General features: G+C 46.7%; 1 protein-coding gene across 4 annotated transcripts in view; it reads left to right on the top strand.

Moving 5' to 3' along the window:
- Positions 1-10,800, top strand: part of FBXO16 (F-box protein 16) — a 67,036-nt gene extending 56,236 nt beyond the window's left edge. Inside the window, exons 7-8 of one of the 4 annotated variants that reach the window (XM_054561389.2) lie at positions 9,792-9,817; positions 10,459-10,800. In XM_054561389.2, the coding sequence (XP_054417364.1) occupies positions 9,792-9,817; positions 10,459-10,468 (36 nt within the window). In that variant the 3' untranslated portion in view covers positions 10,469-10,800. The remainder of the gene's footprint in view (positions 1-9,791; positions 9,818-10,458) is intronic. The other 3 variants (XM_054561388.2, XM_054561390.2, XM_024251190.3) reach the window with 3 other exon arrangements.
- Positions 10,801-12,019: the final 1,219 nt, after the last annotated feature.

Genomic DNA, 12,019 nt, shown 5'->3' with positions numbered 1-12,019 from the left:
TCCCCGGTATATTATATTAAGCATGTAATACGTGTTCGTGCTCTCATTCAATATTATGTTATTTTTCTATTTTCTTTTCTTTTTTTTTTTTTTTTTTGAGACAGGGTCTTACTCTGTTGCCCAGGCTGGAGTGCAGTGGGGCCATCTCACTGCAACCTCTGCCTCCTGGGTTCAAACGATTCTCCTGCCTCAGCCTCCCAAGTAGCTTGGATTACAGGCACTTGCCACCACGCCGGGCTGATTTTTGTATTTTTAGTAGAGACGGGATTTCACCATATTGGCCAGTCTGGTCTCAAACTCCTGACCTCAAGAAGTCCATTTGCCTCAGCCTCCCAAAGTGCTGGGATTACAGGCATAAGCCACCACGCCTGACCTATTTTGCTTTCTAAGGACATAGATTGGGATGCAAATAGCCTAGGTTCAATTCCCATCGTACCACTATTTTAGTAGTCTGGTGATCTTGGCCAAGTTATGTAACCTCTCTGAGCCTCTTTTTCCTCATGTGTAAAATGGAGTTAGTAACAGGACTAACTAACGTCACTGAACTGGGAGGACGATGTAAAGCATTAGCACAGTACCTAGCTCAAAGCTAGTGGTAGTAATAGTAGTAGTAACAGCAGTAAAAATCACACTAAGCCATCACCAGAGCCCACAAGGAAAGATGAGAGAAATCTGATGGTGAGCTGTGGCTGAGACACAGGTGGAGGAGGGACCCGCCAGGCTGCCAGAAGGCATTGGCGGGAGGCCCTGGCCCATAGAACAAGAGTCTCCTTTTTGCTTTTTCCTTGACCTTCCCCATTTTTCTTCTTCCCCGTTTGTCTTTTCTCTTCCTTATAGTCAGTTTCATTTAGTTTCTTTTCTTTTCTTTTCTTTATTTTTTTAGACAGAGTCTTACTCTGTTGCCCAGGCCAGAATGCAGTGATGCAATCTTGGCTCACTGCAGCCTCTGCCTCTCAGGTTCAAGTAATTCTCATGCCTCAGCCTCCCGAGTAACTGGGATTACAGGTGGGTACCACCATGCCTGGCTAATTTTTGTATTTTTAGTAGACGGGATTTCTCCATGTTGCCCAGGTTGGTCTCGAGCTCCTGGTCTCAAGCTATCTGCCTGCTTCAGCCTCCCAAAGTGCTGGAATTACAGATGTGAGCCACTGCATCTGGCCCTTATAGTCAGTTTCCACTGTGTAAGGAACAGTTGCATCAATAGCTGTGTGGAATATAAGCCATATATTTTCAGCTCCTGCATGGCCTCCATATAGTCTTGTGCCTATGTGTGGACTCCTCATCATTGTGGTGTTTCTTGTTTTTTCTTTTTCTTTTTTTAGAGACAGAGTCTCACTCTGTTGCCCATTCTGGAGTGGAGCAGTGCAATCAGAGCTCATTGCAGCTTTGACCTCCTGGGCTCAAATGATCTTCCTGCCTTAGCCTCCCGAGTAGCTAGGACTACAGATGCACACCACCACACCTGGTTAATTTTTCAAATTTTGGTAGAGACAGGGTCTCACTATGTTGCCCAGGCTGTTTTTGAACCCCTGGCCTCAAGCAGTCCTCCCGCCTTGGCCTCCCCGAGCACTGGGATGACAGGTGTGGGTCACGGCACCTAGCCAGTGTTTTGTTTCTTACTCCATGCTCCTAGACTGAAGAATGCATGTGTGTTGAACTCAGTGCCATGGATTATATGCTATGTGCACTCCACAGCCTAAGAACTACAATCTTGGTTGTTGTTAATTTTTGATACCTAAAAGATGAAAAAGCCTCCCTGGGAAGAATCCTGGGGGCAAAATCAACTCTCAGGTGAGCCCGCTACTTGGAGTCTTTGCATTTCTCCTTTGCCTGGAAGAGAGCTGAGTTTACTTGTTCTGTCTTGTTGCCTCTTGTTTCATCAGGCTATCCATAATAAATTACTGTGGCATTTCCAATGGAAATGATTCTACCTGCTCTCGTTCACTTAGCATTTAGACCAATGCCAAATGGCTATTTGTTTTTATTTTAACACAAAATATTTGACAAAAATTAACTTCTATTCAGGACCTACCAGAAGAGAACTGTGTTTGTGATTTATATAATATTATTAGTTATATACGTATTGTTATAACATGCTTTAGCCACTGTTACCATTGGGGTTTTATATATATGTATGTAGGCTGGATGCAGTGGCTCATGCCTGTAATCCCAGCACTTTGGGAGGCTGAAGCAGGGGGATCACTTGAGTCCAGGAGTTTGAGATGAGCCTGGCCAACATAATGAGAACCCATCAATCTCTACAAAAAATGAAAGTTAGCTAGGTATGGTGGTGCGCACCTGTGGTCCCAGCTACTGGGGAGGCTCAGGTGGGAGGATTGCTTGCGCCTGAGAGGTCGAGGCTGCAGTGAGCTATGATTGCACTACTGCACTTCAGCCTGGGTGACAGTGAGACCCTTTCTTAAAAATATATATATAACATAAAATAAGATATATGTATGTAGCATGTGTGTGTGTATGTGTGTTTCGTAATATAGTATTTCACCACAAACTACACTGGAAGCCAATTTTCTAAGACACAGGTGTTTTGAAATATGAGTTCACAATGATTACTAACAACCAACCACTCAGAGCTTATGGCCTTTGAATGTTTGCACCACATCCCTACCTATTTCACCTACTTGGAAGGCTGAAAGATGTAGTCACATAGTCTTGGATTTGAATTTCAAAACCCTGGCTCGAGTTGCTTAGCCTTCCTCTGCAGCTAAAAATATTACCCCAAGGTTACTTAAAAGATAAACACAAAGCCAGGCCTGTGGATTCTTTAAAACTGCGTTGGTTATTTCTTTCTAACACCTTGCCTCTATTTCCACCAGAAGCATAAGCTGGGAGTAAAAGGGAATGTTTCGCTCATAGGCGTTAGCCAAAGCAGGGGCCCTCTGGAAGGTATCCAGACAGGACTGAGCAGCTTTCTGGGCTCCTGAGCAGACAGGAGACAGCAGGGGTCCTTCTCCAGAATTCCTAGATGGAAAGTCCTTGAAGCAACTCCATCCTGAGGATTAAGCATCCTATCAACTGGATGAAGCTGGGACTGGGACTAGCATCAGCCTCTTAGGCCTTCTTCTTAGAAGAAGGTCCCCCAGGGAGGACCTCCTCAGCCATCTCCTCTGCACTCTGAGCCTTTGTCTCTACTCATGACCTCAGCCCCCAGCCTGTGCTTTAGGCAATTTACAGGGGTGAGTTTAAACTGTGCTTGCACTGCTAAAACCAACAACTTCTGATTTTATGTTTTTCAAACACAATAATCCATATTTATATACAGTATTACCACATCACTCTGATAGCAGCAGGAGGCAGCCAAATGCCTGGAGAGATAGGGGTGGGGTCCCTGGTGAAATCCCACCGCCAACCTTTAGACAGTTGAAAGCCTGAAAGCCACGCTACGAGTCAAATCCACAGACCAATTGAGAATCTGTCTTTCCATTTGGCGTGCTTTCCCCTGATTGATCCCCACCCTTCACCTATTTTACATGTACCTACCCTTTCCTAATCGGTTTTCTACACCGTTGTGCCCACCTTTGAATGGTGTCTTTGCTTTAACCTTTTCTGTATACTCACAAACCAATCAGCATGCACTCCCCATTCTGAGTCCATAAAAAGCCCTGACCCAGCCACATGCGGAGAGAGAAACCACCCAACTGTGGGGGTGGGGAACTTCCTTACCCCTCTGCATCCCCGCTTTGCTGAGAGCTGTTCTGTCCTCAATTAAATTATCTGCCCTCAGGCCAGGCACGGTGGCTCACGCCTATGATCCCAGCACTTTGGGAGGCCGAGGTGGGCAGATCACCTGAGGTCAGGAGTTCAAGACCAGCCTGGCCAACATGGTGAAACCCCATCTCTACTAAAAATACAAAAAAAAATTAGCTAGGTGTGGTGGCAGGCACCTGTAATCCCAGCTACTTGGGAGGCTGAGGCAGGAGAATTGCTCGGGAGGCTGAGGCAGGAGAATCACTTGAACCCGGGAGGCAGAGGTTGCAGTGAGCCAGGATCATGCCATTGCACTCCAGCCTGGGCAACAAGAGTGAAACTCCGTCTCAAAAAAAAAAAAAAATCTGCCCTCATCCCTTCAGTTGTCAGCGTGACCTCATTCTTCTTGGACGCTGGGCAAGAGCTCAGGACCCACTGAGTGTGGGTACCCAAAAAGGCTGTCACACTGGCCTTTTGCCCTCACCAGCAGAGGGCAGCTGCCCCACACGACAGGGCCAGGGGCCAACTGAGCTGCTAACATGCTGCAGTCCATTGGGCTATGGACAACGGAACTAAAAGAGCTAATTAGCACACTGACGCCCCCTCTGGGGCTTCAGGGTCATGGGCACCCTTGTCTGGGAGCCACCACGTTCCCTTGAGGTAACATGCCTGGCCTGGCCTCAGGCCCTGCACGGAGCTTGCTCCTGTGTTGGCGCTTAGAGGGGCCGACCGGGTCCCGCACTCACTCACTCGCGTGCTCCCTCCCGCAAGGGGCTGAGCACAGCAGGCCAAATAGACAGGGCACCCCTGCTGCAAGTCTAGCAAAGGGGCCGAGAAAAATCCTGCATCAGCTCCTCAACTGGGAGTCATAATAAAACGTTGAGAGGGAGATTTTTTTAAAGGGAGGAGGTGAATCTTCTACAAAGTGAAGATTGTCACAAAAAGTGAAGATGTGGTAAGATTCTTTACCACATCACAGGCTTGTCGTGAAGAAGAAATGAATTAATAAATGCATGTTAGCATAATGCCTGGCTGTCAGATATTTGCAGTTATTACTGTCATTGGTATTCCTAGAAGAGGGACTGGCACAAAGCAGGTGCTGTCATTGTTGTTACTATATTTATCTATTTTCCATATCCACATACTTCTTTACCTAATGTGTTCACTTAACTGATCCTTGGGTTGATCCAATGGTGTTGTTTGCATCAGTGATCGTTTGCAAATGTCTGCAAATAACATGAATGGAGAACAAACAAAAAAATCAATCAGGGGCCAGGTGCAGTGGCTCACACCTGTAATCCCAGCACTTTGGGAGGCCAAGGCCGGTGGATCACCTGAGGTCAGGAGTTCAAGACCAGCCTAGACAACATGGTGAAACCCCGTCTCTACCAAAAATACAAAAATTAGCTGGGCGTGGTGGCAGATGCCTGTAATCCCAGCTACTCAGGAGGCTGAGGCAGAAGAATAGCTTAAGCCCAGGAGGCAGAGGTTGCAGTGAGCGGAGATCGTGCCACTGCACTCCAGCCTGGGCACCAGAGTGAGACTCTATCTCAAAACAAAACAAAAAAAAATCAGGGAGTGAAAAACACAGGTCTGTAGACAAGCTGGTATATACAGGCTGTTCCTGTTTCTACCTCTTCTTGGGCCTTAGCCTCCTGTGGGACCCTCGTCTTTCTTGGGCCCCTCACCCTCAGTAGCCTCTTGGCATTCTCACCCACTTCTCTGTGCCCAATAAAGTGACATCCAGCCTGAAAATAGGAATTTTCTATCCCCATGCAAAGTGCACCTGCAAGGCTGTTTCAGCCATTGCCCTGAGACGAGAAAGAAGGAGGAAACATTGGCATGTTTATCATTAATGAACAAGGATTTTACAGGCACTGAACTAGCCCTAGGGAGATAATCATAAGACACAGCCCCTGCCCTCAAGAGCTTCCAGGCTACACGGGAGAGCTTCCGGCCCAGGAAGGGAAAAGTCCCAGGAATCTTGGGCAGGCAGTTGTATTAAGGTTCATGCCTCTCCCCACTGGGACGGGAAACCTAGCAGGAAATGTCAGGTTGGAGGTAACTATGGGACCACAAGTATATGAGTTCAGAAAAGAGCTGAATAGATGGGCCCAGAGCCCAGGGGAACAGCAGGGCAACAGAAACACATCCAGCCATGGAAGATTCAGGCACTGATTGGCCAGGAAGCAGGCCAAGAGCAGAACCCTGGAGAATTCCAATGTCAAACGCATGGCCTTGCATTTCTCTTCTATTTCCTTCGCTTTAAAGACACAATAACGGCACATCAGGATATTGGGCGAATACCTCTAGAAAAAGAACACAAAGCTCAACCGATGAGAAAAATATCTTTGAATTACCTGATCCCATCCCTCTTCATAGGGACAGATGGAGGATTGGAAAATTCTTTTGTTGTTGTTGTTATGTTTTGTTTGTCTGTTTTTTGTTTGTTTGTTTTTTTGGATGAAGTCTCACTCTGTCGCCCAGGCTGGAGTGCAGTGGTGCAATCTCGGCTCACTGCAACCTCCGCCTCCCAAGTTCAAGTGATTCTCCCGTCTCAGCCTCCCAAGTAGCTGGAATTACAGGAGTGCACCACCACGCCCAGCTAATTTCTTTGGTATTTTTGGTAGAGATGGCGTTTCACCATGTTTGCCAGGCTGGTCTTGAATGCCTGACCTTAGGTGATCCACCCGCCTTGGCCACCCAAAGTGCTGGGATTACAGGTGTGAGCCAACACGCCTGGCTGGAATATTCTTATGATGGTGTTCCAGGGCAGCACTAGGAATGCTGATGGACGGCATGGCCGTTGGCAATGTCCACCTACCAGAAAGCAGACAGCTGCAGCAGAGGAGCCTGCACATTCGTAAAGGGTCATTCATGTTGGCATCGTTTGTAAAAGCAAGACATTGAAAATGGCCCAAATATCTTATCGGTATGGTTCATCTGGATGTGAACTGCTCTACAGCCAATGAAAGATTAGGGAAGTTCTTCCTGTATTAATTTGGGTTTTTGTTGTTGTTGTTGTTTTGTTTTGTTTTGAGATGGAGTCTCACTCTGTTGCCCAGGCTGGAGTGCAGTGGTGCGATCTTGGCTCACTGCAACCTCTGCCTCCCAGGTTCAAGCGATTCTCCTGCCTCAGCCTCCTGAGTAGCTGGGATTACAGGCGCCCGCCACCATGCCCAGCTAATTTTTGTATTTTTAGTAGGGATGGGGTTTCACCATGTTGGCCAGGCTGGTCTCGAACTCCTGACCTCAGGTGATCCGCCCACATTGGCCTCCCAAAGTGCTGGGATTACAGGCGTGAGCCACTGCACCCAGCCTCGTGTATTGATTTGTAACAGTCACACACACACACACACACACACACACTCCATACATAGCCTCTCACATATATAGTGAGCAAACAGCAGTGGTGTTCACAGCGTGCTGCCAGTTGTGTGAAAAAGGAAAGGGAGACAATTTGCGTTTTATGTCTACGTTTGCTCACCTACATATACAATATCACTGGAAGTAGACAAAACAAAACAAAAAAAACAGAAAAACAAAAAAATACAACCCTGGTAACTTTGAGAAAGGGAAATAGGAGGCTCGAGGATGAGGTAGGGGGAGATTTTTCACTGATTGCTTTTGTACCTTTTGAATATTGAACTATGTAGAAAAGTAACCTATTCAAAAATAAACAATCTTAATTATTTTCAAAGAACGAGAAAAGCAAAAATAATCCCTGAGGAGTCATAGGAAAATGCCCTTTAGGGAAGATTCTCATGGAGAATAGAGGTGGCATGAAATGTGCCTTCCCGCGTCTCGAGGTGCTCAGAAGTTAAACCATGTGAAACTAGGCCTCAGTTATCCCGCTAAGATGCTTCTTGCTGTTAAGTCTATGTGGGACCCAGAAAGATGGACCTTTCTGGGGGAAGAAGGTGGGGGTGGATTCACAGCCAGGGGAAAAGATCAGTAGGAAAGAAAAGGTTTTGAAGACCCCAACATTGGTATAGAAGAAACTTCTAGTTATTTCAGCCAGATAGTCAGGTGCTATAGAGCAGGATCCAGAACTATAAGATTTTTACCCTTTTATAGAACTTCCCCATGTTTTCTCCCTTAAATCTTGCCTTTTCTCTTGTAATAATGGACATGAAAGTCTCAAAATGAAGACGGTCTGTGAGCTTGTGTTCCGGGACCACAAGGAATGGTGGCCAGAAGACCATCTTGCCTCAGCCCATCTTGGAGGGAAGAGAAATGCCACAGTCTGGATGGGTGGTGACAGCTACCAAGAGGAGAGGAGAGCAGGGGAGGCCCTGGGGCCTGCCACGGTGAAAAGGGAGGGCTGTGAGGAGCCTGCCTGGACCTGTGAACTGCCCGGGGACTCAGGAGAAAGGGGTTTTGCAAATGCAGTGACAGATAAGCGTTGCATGGTAATAGGATTAAATTTGAAACTGTTACAGGTGAGATGTGACTAGCCCATTCTTGTATCATAGAGAGCTAGGCTTTTTCTTCATTTAACAGGTGTTATTTTATTTTATTTATTTATATTTTTTGAGATGGAGTTTCACTCTTGTTGCCCAGGCTGGAGTGCAATGGTGTGGTCTTGCTCACTGTCACCTCTGCCTCCTAGGTTCAAGACATTCTCCTGCCTCAGTCTCCTGAGTAGCTGGGATTACAGGCGGCCACCACCATGTCCAGCTAATTTTTTTCATTTTTAGTAGAGACAGGGTTTCACCATGTTGGCCAGGCTGGTCTCAACTCCTGATCTCAGGTGATCCACCCGCCTCAGCCTCCCAAAGTGCTGGGATTACAGGCATGAGCCACTGCGCCTGGCCATTCAACAGGTATTATTTTTATCTTCATTGTTACTAAAAGAGCATAGAGGAAACTTCCTGTTTATTTGAAACAGGAATGAAAATACTTCTGCTACAGGGACCTTAAACAACACCGAAAACTTCAAACGAGGGAAGATTATTTACTCCCATCTCTTACCCCTTTTCCTTTTCGATGCTAACAACTTGCTACTTTAACCCCAGTTTTGCCCACTCTTTCCCAGAAAAATCAACAAACATGTCTGCACCTACTATAGGCAGACACCTGTCGATTTAATGAAGTGTAAGCTTCCAGCTTTGGCTGGGCACAGTGGGCCTGTAATCCCAGCACTTTGGGAGGCCAAAGCGGGAGGACTGCTTGAGCTCGGGAGTTCAGGACCAGCCTAGGCAACATAGGAAGACCCTCATCTCTACAAAAAAAAAAAAGTAAAAATATTAGCCAGGCATGGTCGTGCGCACCTGTAGTCCCAGCTACTCGGGAGGCTGAGGTGGGAGGATTGCTTGAACCCAGGAGGTCAAGGCTGCAGTGAGCTGTGATTATGCCACTGCACTCCAGCCTGGGAGACCAAGTGAGACCCTGTCTCAAAAATAAAATAAAATACAGATTTGTGTTTTGCTTGCAGGGAGTTTGCAGTCTCATTGAGGGACAAAGAATTACACTTAGAAGTGAGTAGAGTACTAATGCTTTAGAGCATACATTCAACACAAAGCCAGAGAAGTCGATAATAAAGGCTTCAGGAATCCACCTGCTGGAAACTTCCTGTGGATGGAGACATGTAAGCTTCTTGCAGGAAGGCAGGCCTGGAAGGACAGGTTAGACTTACGGGAGGACTACAGAGAGCACTTCAGGCAGGTGTGGAGCTTCCTTGTGGAATGAGAGGGAGCACGTTAGCTGGAGGGGAGGACCAGGGAGCTGTCATCGGCAGATGTTGTTGCTGAGTCAATGAAAGTCTAAAGTAGGATTTTCACAGACTTACAGAAACCCTGTGTATTGCAAACATACCTGCCACAGTGTTAGAGAGATGTGACAAGGACTCTGATCTGACTCCTGTGACTTGCCAGCTTAGTATGGAGTAACGGGGGGGCATTGTGCTCGGGGGAGGCTGCGGTATCTGTGTTCAGCCCAATCCTCTTAGGTCTCTCCTTGCACAGTTGGAACCAAGATAAGGGCGAACTTTAAAGAATGCCTCACTCTCTCTCCCTTCAAGCTCAGCTCGGATTATTTCTTTCTTTTCCTCTCTCCATTCTCTTCCCTTTCCTGCTCGCGGCCAGATGTCGAGGAGAAATCCCTTCCCACTGTGAGTTTCGGTTGTGATGTCAACCTGTGACATTCGCCTTTTTAGAGAGATCGTGCGCATGTATTGATTAATGGAGAGTGTAAATTATGGGAACGGGCTGGGCACGGTGGCTCACGCTGATAATCTCAGCACTTTGGGAGGCGGAGGCGAGAGGATCAAAGAATTCAAGACCAGCCTGGGCAACATAGGGAGACCTCATCTCTAAAAAATATCTATTTTAAAAAATATTTAAAATTAAAATATGGGAATGATGCCAATACTCTCATCTAAAAATCCCAAGTCTCCAGCCCCAGCTGTGACACTTTTTAGCTGTGTGAACTTGGACTGTCACTCAAATTCCTCAGTTTCATTTATTTGCAAAATGAAACTTATTAATACTATCCTCTCTACCACATGTGATCTTGAGGTTCAGATGAAATAATGTTAGTGAGAGCACTTTGGACGCTAAAGACCGTATTATCTGTAGCTCAGGGTGAAGATTGCCTGGGGGCAGAGGGGAGTGAAGTTGGGAAATCTCAATAAATCCCATCCAGCCCTATAATTTTGTAAAATTGTTTTATGTCGTTAAAAATAAGTTTAACTAGATAGCTCCCGTGGTGTTTCAATAACCCTCGCTTTCATGATTCCTTTTTCCTTTCTAGATGTCCCTAAGTTCCAGCTGTCCCTAAAAGTTCCAGCTCATCTCACCTGGCCTCCCCCTGAGTCAGTGGGACTCCCAGCCACTGCCACCACAGCTGAAATTCTCATGCAACATCTTCACAGGCACCTTGGGCCCCAAGCATGACTCATCCAGGTTCCAGAGCCAAAGTGGACTGAACATGGAAAGACTTTTATTATAGAAATGACAAGATGCTTTGCACGGTGGAGAGCTGAATTTACTTGGCTCCCATTAGAAACTCTTTCAGCTTAAGTACTTATTGTGGTAGTGAGTCCTACAGTATTTCAGTAAAAAGGAATTCATGGCATAAATGTGGACAGATTTACAGATGTAGAAACATGATGATAGATATCATGAGGTTGGTGATGGGACATATGATGGCACCATTGGTAATATTGGGTGGGTGAGGTAGGTCCCAGAAGGCTACAGGCGCACTCCCAAGGCTGCATGAACAGTTGAATGGAGGGGCTGTTTACCATGGTATCTTAGTTTGCTAGGGCTGCACCACAGACCGGGAGCCTTCAACAACAGGAATTTATTTCCTTGCAGTTCTAGAAGCTAGACGTCCAAGATCTGGCAAGGTTGGTTTCTCCTGAGGCCTCTCTCTGGGCTTGTAGATGCCGTCTTCTCCCTGCGTCCTCATGTGGTCATCCCTCTGTATATGTCTGTTTCTTAATTTTTCCTTCTCCTTTTTTTTTTTTTTTTTTCTTTTTTGAGATGGAGTTTTGTTCTTTTTGCCCAGGCTGGAGTGTAATGGCACAACCTCGGCTCACTGCAACCTCCGCCTCCTGGGCTCAAGCAATTCTCCCAACTCAGCCTCTGGAGTAGCTGGGATTATAGGCACCCGCCACCACGCCCAGCTAATTTTTTTGTATTTTTAGTAAAGACGGGGTTTCGCCATGTTGGCCAGGCTGGTCTCGAATTCCTGACCTCAGGTGATCCACTGGCCTTGGCCTCCCAAAGTGCTGGGATTACAGGCGTGAGCCACCACGCCTGGCCTTAATTTCTTCTTAAAAGGACGCCCGTCCTACTGGGTTACAGCCCACCCTAACCACCTCATTTAATCCCAAACACCTCTTTAAAGAGTCTATCTCCAAATACAGTCACATTCTGGGGTCCCAGGGGTTAAGATTTCAGCATAGAATTTGTGGGAGACATAGTGTAGCCCATAGCACATGCTGTGGGCAGAGTTAAGAGAATGAAGAAGGAGCTGGGTGCAGTGGTTCACACCTGTAATCCAAGCACTTTGGGAGGCTGAGGTGGGCATATCGCTTGAGCCCCTGAGTTCAAGACCAGCCTGGGCAACATGGTGAAACCCCATCTCTACAAAAAAAAAAAAAAGAAAAAATTAGCTGGGCATGGTGGTACATGCCTGTAGTCCCAGCTACTCTGGAGGCTGGGGCATGATGAGAATCGCTTGAGCCGGGAAGGCAGAGGTTGCAGTGAGCCGAGATGACGCCACTGCACTCCAGCCTGGGCAACAAAGTGAGACTCTGTCTCAAAATAAATAAATAAAAAGAGCATGAAGAAGGGCTGGTGAAGTG

The sequence above is a fragment of the Pongo abelii genome, chromosome 7, assembly GCF_028885655.2.
Source record: "Pongo abelii isolate AG06213 chromosome 7, NHGRI_mPonAbe1-v2.0_pri, whole genome shotgun sequence".
Lineage (NCBI taxonomy): Eukaryota > Metazoa > Chordata > Mammalia > Primates > Hominidae > Pongo > Pongo abelii.
The sequence above is the reverse complement of the archived record's forward strand: the minus strand, read 5'-3'. Positions and strand labels throughout refer to the sequence as shown.